Raw genomic sequence first — 16680 nt, 5'->3', positions numbered from 1 at the left:
ATTAGTTGATGAAAGTTGAGTGTATTCAAGTAAATAAAACTCTTGGAGATTCTCACTGAAGTTGAATCTAGCCTGGACTGTCAGTCAGTAAAGTGTGGACCAGGACACATCTGACTCTTTGGACTTTGGTCCATGGGCAGTGAGAAGGAGTGGTTCATCCTCTGGTTTGGAGTGTGTCCCAGGCTAGGGCCCCTCCCCAGGGCAAGGATTGAGCCTAGTGATACTGTCCTCCTTCCTTTGCAGCCTCTGGCTGTGAAATTCCAAACCTGGAGTCTTAGATTTGGTGGACTTCCCAAGACTGATATACCCCCGTTTTCCTGTGAATTGCAGTTTCCGTAACTTCTCAGCAGCTATCACTGGCAACAGGCCATGTTTTACTCACGAAATTTTTGGTCACTTTTTAGGATTGTAATAAAAAGGTTTTCATTCCTGACCCTTGGGTAGTTTTGTTTATCAACACGGGGGAAAGAGGTGACAGAGTAGAGATGGCACACCTGGGGCCTCCAGGCCAGAATGTATGCAGCTGAAAGACTGCAGAAGTGTTTGCTTTGGCATGTTAACTGCGAACGGCACCAGGTTTTAGACCTGGGTCCATGAGTTTGGCTAGGAAAAAATTCAGAGCTAAGACTGAAATACAGGTGAAAGTTTATTTAGAAAGTCAGAGGTAGAGAAGTGGGCTATGAAAATGTGATCCAGCTAAGCTGTGTGGATTTAGGAAGAGAGAGAGAGAGAGGGAGAGAGATTCCCCCCCCCCTCCCAGCCCCCCCAACCTCCCATCTTAAGGGTTTTTAACTAGAAGTCTCAGAGGAGGATCTCAATAGAATATTCATCAGCTTTCCAGCTTTCCAGGAGTGTCTGCTCAGGGTCATGGTCTCCACTGATTGGTCTGTACTAGGGCAGGGGATCCTTACTTCCCATAGCTAGTCCTGGTGTCAGCCTTGGTGTCACCCGGCCTGGTCTGGTCTTGCTGCTTTTCTGGGCCTGGAGGTGAAACACAGCTGAAGCCTAGATGTTATCTCTAGTTTGACTAAAACTCTCTTAGTGGTCAACAGACCTTGGTTCCTAAGATTATTTGATGTAGGTCAGAACCTCACTGTCTTGGGACTTAATGCTTAAGGGAGTGATGGTACAAGGGCTTGTTTGGGAGCAGTAGAGGCTTTTTTCCAGCCCCCTTGTTCCTCCTGTACAGGAGGTCTACCAGATGACTAGTGATGTGACAGGGGAGGAAAGGTCAGGGGAGGGTCCGAACCGCAGGATGACCAGCGGTATGAAAGATCAGGGGGTTTGAATTGCATGGCCAGCGATATGCTAGGGGAGGAAAGGTCACCCTGGGGACGAGATCCCACCTTACAGTTGTCCATTGGTAAGCTCCCAGGGTTTTCCACCCTGGTGACCTTCTGTATCTGGCTTATCAAATTCCTGCTCTGCTCATGTCTGTCTTAACTGCCTACTATGTCAGGCTCACGTGGTATTTTTCCAATTTGTCTATTTCACATTGTGTAAAAAGATTTCTGACCTAATGTGAAAAAGCAAAAGCTCTCTTGGGAAGTGCTTGTTTACATTTCTATAACAATCAGCTATAGCTGGTTGACAGCTCCTAATTTAGTGGAGCATTTTTCTTTTATGGAGAGAAAGGTAAGAGTGTATGGCATCAGAGATTGCCTGGATTTGTTTCTTCATTGACTTTATCAGTCTGAAGAATTAGTGAAACCTTAAGTTGGTGGTGGGGATTAGGGATGGAAACTGAATACCTCAGTTTCTGCAAAAAGTAATCTATGTGTATGTGTTTGGCAGGTGAACGGAAAATAAGCCAGAATGGACATTTACGACACTCAAACCTTGGGGGTTGTGGTCTTTGGTGGATTTATGGTTGTTTCTGCCATTGGCATCTTCCTGGTGTCAACCTTCTCCATGAAGGAGACGTCATATGAAGAAGCTCTAGCCAACCAGCGCAAGGAGATGGCAAAAACTTATCACCAGAAAGTAGAGAAGAAAAAGAAGGAGAAAACAATAGAGAAGAAAGGAAAGACCAAGAAAAAGGATGAGAAACCCAACGGGAAGATACCTGACCATGAGCCAGCCCCAAACATGACCATCCTCCTCAAAGACCCAGTACGGGCACCTGCAATGGCTGTGGCTCCAACCCCGGTCCAACCCTCTGTGGTCATTACCCCTATAGCCACGGTACCAGCCATGCCCCAAGAGAAGCTGGCCTCTTCCCCTAAGGACAAAAAGAAGAAAGAGAAAAAAGTAGCAAAAGTGGAACCAGCAGTCAGTTCTGTAGTGAATTCTATCCAGGTTCTTGCCTCAAAGGCTGCCATCTTGGAAACTGCTCCTAAGGAGGTGCCTATGGTGGTTGTGCCTCCAGTGGGCTCCAAGGCCACTGGTGCTATGCAGGGCAAAAAGGCAGAAGGGACCCAGAACCAGGGCAAAAAGGCAGAGGGAACTCCCAACCAGGGCAAAAAGGCAGAGGGGCCACAGAACCAGGGCAAAAAGGCAGAGGGGGCTCAGCACCAGGGCAAAAAGGCAGAGGGAGCCCAGAACCAAGGCCAAAAGGCAGAGGGAGCCCAGAACCAAGGCCAAAAGGCAGAGGGAACCCAGAACCAAGGCCAAAAGGCAGAGGGAGCCCAGAACCAAGGCCAAAAGGCAGAGGGAGCCCAGAACCAAGGCCAAAAGGCAGAGGGAGCCCAGAACCAAGGCCAAAAGGCAGAGGGAGCCCAGAACCAAGGCCAAAAGGCAGAGGGAGCCCAGAACCAAGGCCAAAAGGCAGAGGGAACCCAGAACCAAGGCCAAAAGGCAGAGGGAACCCAGAACCAAGGCCAAAAGGCAGAGGGAACCCAGAACCAAGGCCAAAAGGCAGAGGGAACCCAGAACCAAGGCCAAAAGGCAGAGGGAGCCCAGAACCAAGGCCAAAAGGCAGAGGGAGCCCAGAACCAGGGTAAAAAGGCAGAAGGCACCTCCAACCAAGGTAAAAAGGCAGAGGGGATCCCCAATCAGGGCAAAAAGGCAGAAGGAGCCCCCAACCAGGGCAAAAAACAGGAGGGGTCCCCAGACCAGGGCAAAAAGGCAGAAGTTGTTCAGAATCAGAGCAAAAAGGTTGAGGGAACTCCTAACCAGGGCAAAAAGGCAGAGGGAGCCCAGAACCAAGGCAAAAAGGCAGAGGGAGCCCAGAACCAGGGTAAAAAGGGAGAGGGGACTCCCAAACAGGGCAAAAAGGGAGAGGGGGCCCAGAATCAGGGCCAAAAGGTGGAGGTGGGCCAGAACCAGGGCAAAAAGGGAGAGGGGGCTCCCAACCAGGGCAAAAAGGGAGAGGGGGCCCAAAATCAGGGCAAAAAGGCAGAGGGGGCTCCCAACCAGGGCAAAAAGGGAGAGGGGGCCCAGAATCAGGGCCAAAAGGTGGAGGGGGCCCAGAATCAGGGCAAAAAGGCAGACGGGGCCCAGAATCAGGGTAAAAAGGCAGATTCAGTTGCTAATCAGGGCACAAAGGTGGAGGGTACTGCAAACCAAGGGAAAAAAGCAGATGGGCCCTCCAACCAAGGCAAGAAGGCAGAGGGAACCCCAAACCAGGGCAAAAAGTCAGAAGGGTCCCCCAACCAGGTCAAAAAGGTGGATGCATCTGCCAATCAGGGTAAAAAGGCAGAGTCAGCTCCTAACCAGGGCAAAAAGGCAGATATGGTTCAGAGCCAGGAGGCACCAAAGCAAGAGGCTCCTGCAAAGAAGAAGTCTGGTTCAAAGAAGAAAGGTGAGCCTGGTAAGTAGCTTTGATTTCTTTATGAACTTGGAGGAAAATGCTATCTTTGAATGGCTTATGGATTTCCTTTGGGGAAGCCATCTTATCAGTTAGCTATTGCCACAATAAGGCTGCATAACAAACATTTCAGATTTCAGTGATTTGCACCAGCTGTCATTTATTCTTGCTCATACTTCTGCTGGATTGGCTAGAGGTTGACTGATCTGGGTTGGCTCTGCTGAATGGCTCTGTTCACTCTGGGTTTGGCTCCTTTCTGTAAGTCTCTTCCACATGTGTTCATTCTGGGGCCCAGGCTGAGACTCCAAGGACGCTCAGGGCAGAGGCCCTTCTCATGCTTATGACAGAGCTATAAAAGGGCACATTTCAGACCAGCATCTTATTAGCTAGAGCAAGTCATGTGAGAGCCTGAGTCAAGGGACAGCAAATCTTTCTTAAATGTCTGACTGCCTTTTGTGAGCCTGTTCTGTTGTGTACTTCACCTGGTATTTTAGCATTCCTTTATTCATTTATATGCATTTGTTGAGGGAATAATGGTAGGATAATGTTTTCAGGGAGCAGTAGTATTTATCCCTCCAACCCCTCACCCCCAGTGTCCTGTCCTCCCTACCCCCATTCCCATTATAATTTTTTATTGATTTCAGTGAGGAAGAGAGAGGGGTAGAGAGATAAAAACATCATTGATGCGAGAGAATCATTGATTGGATGCCTCCTACACGCCCCCCACTGGGGATCGAGCTCACAACCAGGCATGTGCCCTTGACTGGAATCGAACCTAATGCCCTTTAGCCCTCAGGCTGACCTTCTGTCCACTGAGCCAAACCAGCTAAGGCTTGTCCCAGTTATTTAATGGAGCATTTTATGTATATATAAAATAATATAGAACAGTAGTTTCCTATTACTTTGTTTCATATTAATATGGAAATTGGGTCGATGAGTTCTATTTCATGTTCATCACTCATTTGCTAGAATACCAGTAGTCTTACGTTTTCTTAGTTGATTTGGAAAATTAATTGCATTTGTCTTGATGAGGCATCTTTTTTTGTTGTTGTTAATCCTCACCCTAGGATATTTTTCCATTGATTTTTAGAGAGAGTGGAAGGGAGGGAGGGAGAGAAACAGCCATGTGACAGAGAAAAGTCAATTGGTTGCTTTCTGCACATGCCCCGACCAGGGCTGGGAATTGAGCCTGCAACTGAGGTACGTGCCCCAGCCTGGAATTGAACCTGAGACCCTACAGTCTCCAGACTGACGCTCTATCAACTGAGCCAAACTGGCTAGGGCATTGATGAGGCATCTTATGGGATCTAAAATGTTTGGAGCTATGTTATGTAGCACAGGATTCTCTGTTGTTTTTGTTTTGTTTTTTGGATCCTCTGTTTTTTAGCTGGGTTTCCCTTTCTTGCACCTTAGTGAAGCTACATTACCGTTTCTCTGGCTTCTACCTCCAACTTCATGGGCTGGGAGGATACCCATGCTCTGTGAGTAGCTTTGGGCTCCTGCTGAGGATCAGGGACCATCACCTGGCCCCATAGGTCAGATCAACTTTTCAGGCCCTTGAAAACCCAAGGGCCTCAGCCCTGCCAGCACAGGCTGGAGGGAGCGCACACTGCCCTTGTTTAAGGTGGTTTTCCACCTGACACAGCTACAAGGGCATTTGAGATTCGAAGACAGGTATATTGCTGAGAACAGGCCTGTTTTCTGGCCTTCCAACATCAGGTGTGTTAGAATAGAGCTTCCTGTGTCCTGTGGTCGTTATTACCACTATGGCTTTAGACATCTGAGATAAGGCAAGAAACAAAATGTGATAATAATGTAGAAAGGAAGACAAAATGGTCCTAATTTGCAGGTAATAGAGAACCTTGTTAGAAGGAAGACAACTTTATGCCTGTGGGAACCCACATAGCAGCTTGGCTGAGGGTGGTATAAGGCAAAATTTGAAGAAGGAAATACTGTGCTCCAGGAGAAGAAAGATTGAATATTATAGATAAAGCAATAGTTATTCCTAAGTTCTCTTAAGGGTTTATTATTCTTCCAGCCAAAATTTCAATGGAATTTTCCTCCCTTAATTTGACAAAACTATTCTGAAAGTCCCATCTGGAGGGAAAAATAGATAAGAATATTGGATGGAGTCGTAAGTGGCTTTTGGAAAGCCAGTTTTGTCTGATGTGTGAATGTATTCCGTATTCCCAAACTATTGTAATTACAAGTAGGGTGCTGACCCACATGGTGGGAGGCTATTACTCCAAGGTTGCAATTTGGGGCTCTTGGCCACACAAACAGCCACGTGGGACAGTCAGACATGACCTACATGAAAACAGCCACAAGGGATAATACGTGTGGCTAATATAACACCTGAAAGGTGAAAGTCTGAAAGCATGGGGAAATATTTTCTTGTACTTCTTTTTATTTGTATTATCCTCAACTGAGGGAGAGAGAAACATTGATCAGTTTCCTCCAGCACTCAGCCCGACCGGGGACTGAACCCACAACCTGGGCTGTGCTCTGACTGGGAAGCAAACCTGCAGCCTTTTGGTGTAAAGGATGACTCTCCAACTAACCAAGCCCCACCAGCCAGAGCTCTTGTATTTTATTTTTTTATTTCCCTGAATTTGCAGTGTGTGATCTGAACCCTGTTTTTCCCAGGGTTGGTAGTCATCTTCAGGGCCCTCCGAAGTGGATGCAGGTCACTCCCTGCCCCCGGCTCTATAATCGTGAAATCATGGGTTTTCACACTTCCCTTGCAATTCCATCTTGTATGTGGAGTTCAGTGTTCCAGAATTAATCTGACTCATATTAGAATCTGTAGCTGTGACTGTGTTGCCGAGTGAGAAGCAGACCACATTCTTTTCATGCAGTTATACCTCATGTCCCCTGAGGCTCTGGTTAGCCCCAGCTGCATGCTCTTGACCTTCTTGTCCACCAGCTGGGGTTGAGCTTCTCTCTATGTCTGTCCAGGGTTTTTCCACCTCCAGCCTCTCCAAGGCTATGCATGCCCTAGAGAAGAGAACTGTGGATACAACTCTGGGGGGGCTGGCTGGCCCTCGGTGTCCAGAAACTCAGGGACCTGGAGAATGACCTTGGTGGGGGAGAGGTGGCCTGATGACCATGGGGAGGTACTTGGGGAATAGGTTCTTTATCACTGGTGTAGAGCAGGCCAGGAAGGTATTTCTAACTCCAAATCGAGGAGACTGACTCAGGTGGAGGAGGGTTCCAGGGCCATGAGATTTTTGACCATGGGCAGTGAAGAACTAGAGTCTAGGGCAGTGTTGTCCACTAGGGAAGCTGCTAGTCACATGGGGCCATCCGTGTAAAAACATTCAAGTCAGTCAAAAGTAATGAAGTGAAAGATTCTGTTACGCTAACCACATTCCGAATCCTCAGTAGTCACATGTGGCCAGCAGCTGCCCTTTTGGGCAGTGCAGATGAAGAACAACGTCGGCATCAGCACAGTAGCTTCTTTTATACAGCACTGCTCTAAATTGGAGTCCTTAGGAGGGTGGTGGTCTCTTGGGTCACCTTACAGGTGACTCTGTAAAAACAAACATGTCTTTGCAACCCTCTATTGGTGCCATGCAGCTCCTTTCTGCTTTGTTCTGTCTGCCTGCCTGCGTCCGGAGTAGGGGTGGGGGTGAACTCCCGTTGTCCTCCGTAACGAATGAGATCACAGAGGCTGCGGCTGGCCATGACACGTGACAGATCAGTGGCAAAACCTGCCCCAGAGCTGGGGTCCACCAGAAACAGGGTTGCTTCTTTAGTCATCACGAGGTGGGGCCCTCACTGACAGGTGCCCAGAGGGAAGCCCAGCAGATGTGGGTGCAGGCACAGGACACACTTCTGCAAGTCCAACTTGGAACTTTTCCAGAACTTCTGATCTAATTTTCCTACAAGAGCAAATCAAGGCCATGTGACAGCTTTTACCACTTGTCTGTGGCTGGATTTGACAGTGAACACTGCCTTCCTAATCCCTGCTTTTTAACATTCATTATTGTATAAATATGTGCTTCCAGCAAACACAGTTCAAGCAGTATAAAACCATAGAAGGTAAAAAGTTAATGTTCCTTCCTACTCCATCCCATTTACCATCCATTTCCCAGGGGGATCCCCGGGTATACTCTGCTCATCACACCAAATGCACAGCTGGGGCCCACAGTGCACACAGCTTTGGAACTGGCTTTCTTTACTTATAAGTGTAGTAGTGCCATGTTCTGCAGGGCTGCTACTTTCCGTAGCATGAATGTATCACGATTTGTTTAAATGACATTAAGTAGTGTGCAGTGTTTTCTGTTGTTGCTAAAATTAATGCTGCAGTGATGTATATATGATGTGTGAGTATCTCTCTGTAGAAAGTAAATTCCTAGATATGTGATCGCTAAGTCAAAAGGTAGGTCCCCTTTTAGGAAGACAGTACAGCATCATTCTTCAAACACATTCCACGATTTACCCTTGTTGCAGAGTGCAAGAGACCCACATGAGTGTTTCCAGCGCCCTCCGACTGATTTTACTGCTCATGTGGTACTATGGAAATGGTGACATTTTCCGGGGAGCATCATACACCCAGGTGTGGAACACGGAGAAAATCCTTGCTTATGAAACAAAAGGCATGGGCTCTTGTCTCAGTGTTTGGAAAAGGGAATTCATGGTACCAAAGAGAAAGTGGAAATTTCCCAGAACTGAAGCTTCTAAGTGTTTGCAGTGCCGTGTGGCCTCTGCTGGTTCATTCTCTGATTGTTACCTCAGCATTTGTGTGCAGTACCTATTACGAAAGCCATGTCTCTCACAGGAAGTGTGTGTATGTGGTGGTGGTTTTTTTTTTAATCTATTTTTGTCCTCAAACACAGTCCTTGTCTGCACAACATGCTGGCCTGCCTGCCTGCACCTAGCGTGTACTAATGGGCATGTTAGCATTACCCTTTTAGGAGAGCTATCAGTGCCATGACCTGGAGGTAGGTCCAGATTAGTACAGTGTGGGCCTGGACCCTGGATAAGCCAAAGATTTGGTCTTGGGAAGTACAGGGTGCTCGTTCAGGAAACTCCACATTTAGATGCCCTTTAGAATACCGGGCTTCCGCTGGAGCTTGGTTCGCTTGGAGCAGAAGCTGAGCGAGGCTAAGCCAGGGCCTGGCCCTCTTCCCTAGGATGGCTTTATGCCTGACACGCTCCCCATCTGCAGATGCATAAGGTTTACTCTGGGGCCAGAAGGCCACCACGACAGGGCCCAGGCAAGCCCAGCCACCCTCCAGGAGACATAGGTATTTATAACCCCATGATGACCATGTTTTCAGACACACGCAGCCCATGTTGGAGAAAGAGGCCATCTTTGGGGGACAGGATTATGGGTAAATCTTAATAGCTTCACCCTTCTGCATTTCCCAGTTTTTCTGTAACATGTAGGTATTACTTTTTAAATAGAAAAGAAACAAAAAGTCCATTATTTGTCTGAGTCAAATAAACGACCTTATTGTACCAAGCAGAACCCCTGTCCTTTCAGGTGCTGTGAGGCAGTGCAGCCCTGACCAGAGGTCCCCTGAGTATCCTCTGAGCAGCAGAAAGAAGTCCTTGCTCTTTTAGGGGGGCCAGGTGGAGGAAAGAAAGTGGCCAGTTTTTCTCATGCCTGTCCCAGCCTTGGGTACCCAGTAAATGGTCATAAACTGAGCTAAGAAGAATGTTGTAAGGTGTGTCCTGCATTTACAAACCTGGCAGTGTCCTGGGGGGTCTGGCAGCTGCATGTTGTGCCAGGCCTCAAGGGGCTGCTTCACCCTCTGCCAGAGCAGGTGGAAATGCAAATAGGATCATGTTCTATAACCTAATAAATGGGGCAGGGGTCACCAGAGGTCAAGGGAGATGCGGAGAAATTTTCAGACCTACCAGAAAAACTTAAGGTGTCTGTAGCTTAGCAGGGGCCTCATCTTCAACTGTGTAACTTGATAAGAACACCACCCCTTCCTTCCTCCAGTTCCACCTCCCTTCCCCCCATGCTGCCCTTTGTGCTGTGAACTCACTGTGTCTGAGGCCTGGTGCTGGGTCACCACTGGGAATGTGACACCATTAGGTGCATGGTTTATGAAACTCTTCTCCATAGATGTATCCCCCTAACATTCTGAAAGGTGGATTTGTATTTTTACCTGTTTTACAAGAACAGAAACCAAAGCTCAGCTCTGTTTTTAAACTAACCAGAAATCATGCAGCCAGTAAATGCTAGGGCAGGGATCAGAGCTGGAGCTTGGGCCTCCATCTGTGCCCTCCACCTTAGGGCTGAGGCACAGACAGATGTGTATTGAGAGTAAGTTTCATACTCTTTCTTTTGTTTGTTTTTTTGTTTGTTTGTTTGTTTTTTTGACGATAAGGAAGACACCTTTAATATTTCATCTTGTGATAATCATCAGTGAGCCAGGGATTATAAAGGCACAAAACAAATACAGTAGTCTCAATTGGACACCATTTACTTTACTACAAATTGTCTATTACTGTTTATAAGAGACATAAAATAATTTCTTTAAATTACATCTTCATAAATTCATGCATGTATGAAGTCTCATGCATTTTTAACTAAGAGATCCTATAAATATATGACTTGCCATAGATACCATAAGCCAAACAATGTCTGTGCAATGAGTTACTATAAAGAAAAAAGGTTAGGTGCATCTGATATTTAGTATTTGTTTCCACAAATTTAGATGCTAAAAGCTCTTTAGTGACTTCCTATTATTCTTAACATAAAAATCCCCAATCTTGAACACACATACAGAAGGCCTTACACAGTCTAGTTCCGGTCTCTCTATATCTTCAGTCAAATATGGTGGTGCTATTTTACTCAATCTCTTCATCACCCACTCCTACATTTGCTACTAATGTATCCTTCAATTTCATTCAAAGGTGATGATTTTGATGAAATCATCTGTGAATTCCATGTAAAATTTAAATTTAATCTTTCTGGAAGTATTCTTTCTTAGCCTTCTATATTTTATATCATAGCATGCTGGGGTCCAACCCAAGCAGGTCCAGGGGTCCCCAAAGGTGTGGACGGAGTCGGTGAAGAAGAAATGACACAGAGACAGCGTTCAGTTGATCAGCAGCCTAGCCAGGATCTCTAGCCAAGTTCTGGTCAGGATCTCCAGCGAAGTTCTGATTAGGATCTACAGGCAGGTTCTCCAGCCAGGTTCTGTAGCCATGTTCCCTCACTAGGTTCTCCAGCCAGGTTCTGTCCAGGTTCTCCAGCCAAGTTCGGTCGCCAGGTTCTGTCCAGGATTTTTTGCCATGTTCTCTCGCTAGGTTCTGTCTCTAGGTTCTGTCTTTCTTTTGAACTTTAACTTTTTCAGAGTCTGAAGCTCAATAAGTGTCTGTGGAGCTTTGAGCCTTTATTCACTTTTTCTTAGTTGTTCAAATTCAACTTTTTTTTTTTAAAAAGAACAAAAGTGTCTCGGGAAGCAAGCCAAGTGTCAGTGTGGTACGCCATGTCTTAGAGAAGCTGTAGGTGGCATTCATGTTTCAGATATGAAGTTGATTTTTTTGAAATTTGAGGGGGGAAATAGTCATGCAATTCATAGGATTTTTTAAACATTCCATTAGACATCATTGAGCCCAATTTCCCAGTTAAGATTACTTTTTCTCCAACCAAACAAAAAAGCCCGATTCAAAGGTCCAAATAGCATTGCTGTTGACATTATTTGTACTTCATTCCAGTGCAATTAAAACACCAGATTTTAATGTCCATGGCAGTCAGGTTGAGTGCATCCGGTCATGAGGACAGACAAGTCCCTGCAAGTGCTGGGCTTGGAGTCTGCACAGGGCCAGCCACCTCTGGGGTACGGACTGATGAGGACTGCAGGGCCTGCAGGTGCTCCTGCTGCTGCATTTGAGGGATCTTTCATCCAGGGCCCATGAGGGTCACTTTCCCACAAGCCCAGGGAGACCCTTCTCTGTCAATGAATTGCCTTCTGCGTAGTCGGGAGGCCAGCAGCAATGCTGGCCCTAGTTTCTCATTTATAGAGATGGATGTCCCCACCTGCCAGCTTCTGTGATTCAGGGAGATGCCCTCTGGACTAGGGGTCAGCAGGAGTCAGGGGCTTGTCCATCTCTAAATGAGATGATTGCTTGTGTAGTGTTGGGCTTCAAGGAGTTGCAGGGTAGCCCTTCCTGGGATCCTGGGGCTTTTGACTGGAGTTTGGCTCAGGTGATTGGGGATGTCAACCTAGAAGGCACCCTGAGGTTGGTGTCTGGCTTTCTGTTGGAAGGACAGTGCAGTGTCCGGAGGCAGCAGCCATTCTGCCTGCATTTGTGTGTCTGAGGCCTTCAGAGTACTCCAGACATTTCCTGAGAAAATGAGTGTCTTTTCCATTGGTGTTCGCCCCCAACTCCTAAAACCACACACCCCTGTGGCAGGTTTTGCTCTCGAGACCCTGAGTTGACACAGGGCCTGTATCCCAACAGTTCTGCATTCTGTACTCTCAGGCGTGGGCTTTTCCTTGATCTGCCTGCCTCCAGCCTTGTCCCACTGCGTGTCCTGGAATAATTTTTCCCAAATGCAAACCTTGCTCCCTTTTAGACGTTGCTCCTTGCCTGTGGAATAAAGTCTGGATTCCTGGGGCCTATGAAGACTTGGGCTTACCCTGGCCTCACATCCTCGCTCTGACCAGTAAGGCCCCTTGCAAGCTCTGTGCCTGTCCTGTGCTGCTCTCCTTGCTGAAGCCCCCGCCCTTGCCTTCTCCTTACTCAGCAGTGTTTGGCTCAAGCATCCTCAGTTTAAAAGCCTTTCTGGTGTTGCTGCCATAGTTGCTTCTGCAGTGACGCACACAGTCCCGCGTTCCTTTGGTGTGGCTCTGCTGCATGATTGTCATGTGTCCTGTGTCTCCTCCACCTGTCTTAGCTGGCACTTTCAACCCAACTTACCTAACTAGGCCTAGCCTTCTGTAGACTGCTGGGGTACACATAGGTCCATACTTTGTGCATGAAGACCACCTGAATCTGCCTGCCCTAGGGAGGACTGCCAGGCACCTGCAACAGCAGCTGGAGTTGAGGTGGAGCCCGTGGCAGGGCTGTGGTAATAATCTCTCATTGATCGCCAGCTGTCTCAAACTCAGATGCAGTTACTGGAGAGGTCCCGGCGCCCTCCTTGTTGGTTGAGTAAGCTGAGTGTGAGCAGTGCCAGGAGTGTTCCAGTGACTGCACCCTGAAGGGGCTGATGCTGAAACTGCTGGGCTGTGGAACCCAATGGGTCCCCTTTGGCTGGAACCTGATGACTGGGGGAGCCTCGTAACTATGCAAGCAGAGAGAAAATTTTCCTGAGGACCCCAGTTGAGAGAGATTCCTGGGTGCCTTTTTTGCAAGACAAGTTTAATTTTAGGTGATTGAGCCTCCCACGTGGTCACAAAAGGGAGCTTAAGTTTTGGAATTTGAAGCGTTATGTGCATTATCAGAGCTGAGAGCCAGGGAGGCATATGGCTCCTTGCTTGTATGTGCTGCTCCTTTAACCTACTGAGTGAGAACAGTGGTACAAGGCAGGAGCCAGAGGGTCCACAGGCTGTGGTTCTCTGTCCACAGAGGTATTTTGGGCACCACTTTTGTATGACTTCCATCCCATTGATGGGAGTAGGAGAAAGGGCAGAATTGCTTCAGCCACCCTGAGCTCCTCCCTAGGAGCGCTGTCTATTCCGGGAGGGTCTGGGTCTGCGATTTCTCCTGTGATGGGCTTGAAGGTGGCCGTGTGGGTAGATTTGTCAGTGCCTTACCCTGTGCCAGGCATTGTTCAAGCACATTGTAGCGAGGCTGTGAAGGAGGATCAGTTGCTATCCATGTGTCACTGGTGAGGAAACAGGCAGAGAGAGGTGAAGCCACCTGTCCAGGGTGAGCAGGCAGGAAGGAGCAGGGCTGGAATTCGAGCCCAGGCCCCCCGGGGCCTTGTTCTGACCATGGTGCCTCTGCCCAAGGTCAGAGGTGACCTAAAGGCTGGCCTTGGCCCATGGATAAGTTTGTTCAGCTCCACAGTGGTTTTCTTTATCTGTTTTTCATTGAGTTAGCTAAATGAAGGCCAGGAGACAGCATATAAAAATCTCCTGTCCAGCTAGCTCTCTAAACAAGCCCGCAGCTCTGAGGCTTCTGGTTCAGACCATGAGGTCTATCACCTGGAGCTGAAGAACCATGCCCAAGGCCACCCTGCTCAGAAGAGGCTTCCCCTGAGCCCAGGCCTGTCCCACCCCTGCCAAACAGGCGTCTGGAGTATTCTAGAGCAGTGGGGCGCTGCCTCTCCACTCTGTTCTCCTGCTGCCTCATTCCTCCCCTAGGCCTCCCTGTCCTGTTCCTGGTATTTCAGACTCACCAAGGTAGGCAAAACATTAGCTACAGGAGCAGGCCCTGAGTGAACTGATCTCACGCGATGTCACTGCCTCCTGGTCTTTATGAAATCTGTGGTTTGACAGATTACTAGTAGATGTTGAATCTTTGACAAATTTATTTTAGTGCCTTAAGATTTCATAATACCAAGGATTATTTCTAGATTTCGGAGTATTTGCTGGAGTCAGGCGTGTATTAACTCCTGTTAGTATGCTGTTTGCTGATGGAGTCAGTGTGCCTGTCTCTCTCAAGGAGGGCTTAGTGCTGCTGATATGGCGAGAGGATCTGAAACTCAGAAATAAATGTGACCCCCACAAATATTCAGAAATTCTAGTTCCTTTTTCTTTTAGTTTTACTTCTCTGATTTAGGAAGCATAGAGATGGCACCATTCTTACCTAAAAGACTTAATGAAAAATTGTTAGGTTATTGCTTTCTAAAAATAATGTAAAAGGTAGTGTTTGTATGAGGATGAAGAAGGCCATGCAAGTTTCTGTGAGGGGAGTGGGCAGGAGAGAATTAAGTGTTGCTGTATGTAGCTTTGGATTGTTTCACTTGTTACAAGTTTTTATTACTGTTTATTATTATAGCTAATAAAATAATACAATTACATTATTAAGTTTTATTAAAGATGTATTAGAATGACACATTTACAGAGTAATCTCAGAAATGGTTTATGGACTGGGTGTCTTAGGGACCGTGTCTCCTAGACCTTCAGGAGGGATTGCACATTGTCGAGACCACTGGGGTGATTGACGCCTGTGAAGGAAATGACATTTCACAGTGAAGTGTAGCTGCATTATCTTGATGTCCCCTTCACCCCAGCAACGCTCTCAGGGCTTTAGGAGTCTAGAAGCATGGTCTTCAAGGAGAGCTTTCAAGAGAGGCCCAAGCCTCTAGTCTGAGGCCCCTATGGGGGTGGAGGCTGCCAGGATTTCAGTAGGGAGTGCTTTGGGGGTCCCTAGGGCTGGAAAGGAGCAAACTGGCCTATCTAGTAGAAACAGTGTGAGCCACATGTGTGCGCCACATAGGGAATTTAAACCTTCCTGGTAGTCACATTAAAAAAGGCAAACAAGAAACAAATGTAATTCATTTTAATGATGTAATTCATTTTAATGACATATTTTATTTAACCCAGTTTACCCAAAACATTATAATTATAACATACAATCAATATAAAGAAGTTATGACAGGTATTTAACTTCTTTTTATGAAGTTTTTGAAAATCCATGGTGTACCCCCACTTGGTTGGTGGCCAGTGTACCAGACAGTACAGGAGTAGACCTTTCTGAGTGAGGACAGGAAATTGTGCGGTGCTCGGCTTCAGAGAGGCTGGCCTGCCTAGCCTTGCTTCAGGGGTATCTGTGAAACGAGTGGTCCTCCTCCTTCGGGAAAACACTGGCAGTAAACATCCGCCTACAGGCGGAGAGGGGAAAGTAGGAAGCCCGTAAACTAAAAGGCTAACAGTGGGATTTTCTCCCAGTAGTGAACTAGAGAGTGGTTTTTATTTTCTTTTGGTCTAGCTGTACTCAGTTTTTTTCTAGTGTTCATAAGTTGCATTAAAATTATTCCTTATTTTATATACATTTCAATGAAAAGACAGAAGGTTGAAGGGGACATGCTTCCTCTCCCACTCCCCCCAACCCATTTTCATGGCACCCTTGAGCTCTTAGGCCTTTAACGTCACCATGGTTATTTCTAATCTCAAGGTTCACCAAGGTAAGAAGCGCAAAAATGAAGGTGCTCATAGCAACCAGCTCGCCCATGTCCCACATACTCCTTATTAAGGTATCATGCTAAATGCTTTGACTTGTGATGAAAATATTATGATAAGCCAGAGAATTTGGGGTTGCTATGGAAACCTTCTCCATTCATTGTCCTCAGGGTGGGCTTAGCTGAAGGGGCCACACAGGTTAGCCTGTTTTCTTGGTTTCAGCTCATTTTTGGCCCTGTCATTCAGCTAAAGGGCAGATTTGAACCTCAGCATAAGGAATTGCCTGAGCATTTCATGCAGGGCTCCTGCCAGTTGGGGCATCTTGGTTCACCCCTTTTTTCTGTGAGAGTCTGCGATGAGAGCAAAGTTTTTTTGGGGGGGTGGCACCAGGAGTGTTTCAGAAGTGACCATTGGTTTTTGGCAAATGGCTCTGTCTCCTTCAGAGTCACTAATGGACTGAGGCGTGGGCAGGCCCTTCTGCAAGAACCGAGCCCAGCCTTCCTCCTAAAGCGTCCCTGAGCTTCATCCAGGGGAATGGGAAATTGTGTTTGAGCCTGACTGCGTGGGAGCAGCCCCCTTTTCCCTGGGACCTCAGAGCAACCTTGGAGACATGGGCCTTTTGCTTCCCATGCTTCTCCCATGGGTGTGGCTATTGGCATCTGTGTTTGTGGGGAATGGTGGGCTCACTGGTCAGTCAGGACCTGCAGGGCCATAGGGCTTAGTCATGCAGGGGGTGAGTCTTGCTGAGCTGTTTTAGAAAAAGTGGGAAAAAAGACCAATTCTGTCTGAGAAAGAAAGAAAAAGCACCTTTGTCTTGATTAACTCTGCTTATTTTGATGATAAGGGTGGGGGTATCTCCCCCAACCTAGGAAAACTCTACTTTTCTTTATT

General features: G+C 47.2%; 1 protein-coding gene across 22 annotated transcripts in view; it reads left to right on the top strand.

Annotated features, from left to right (window-relative positions):
* Positions 1–1796: 1796 nt before the first annotated feature.
* The window catches only part of RRBP1 (ribosome binding protein 1), a 43414-nt gene continuing 28530 nt past the window's right edge, over positions 1797–16680 (top strand). For 3 of the 22 annotated variants that reach the window (XM_015572016.1, XM_006776115.2, XM_015572010.1), the window contains exon 1: positions 1797–3751. In XM_015572016.1, the coding sequence (XP_015427502.1) occupies positions 1816–3751 (1936 nt within the window). In that variant the 5' untranslated portion in view covers positions 1797–1815. The remainder of the gene's footprint in view (positions 3752–16680) is intronic. The other 19 variants (XM_015572028.1, XM_015572026.1, XM_015572021.1 and 16 more) reach the window with 19 other exon arrangements.

Source organism: Myotis davidii, unplaced genomic scaffold (genome assembly GCF_000327345.1).
Source record: "Myotis davidii unplaced genomic scaffold, ASM32734v1 scaffold608, whole genome shotgun sequence".
Lineage (NCBI taxonomy): Eukaryota > Metazoa > Chordata > Mammalia > Chiroptera > Vespertilionidae > Myotis > Myotis davidii.
This window is presented reverse-complemented; position numbering and strand designations above follow the sequence as displayed.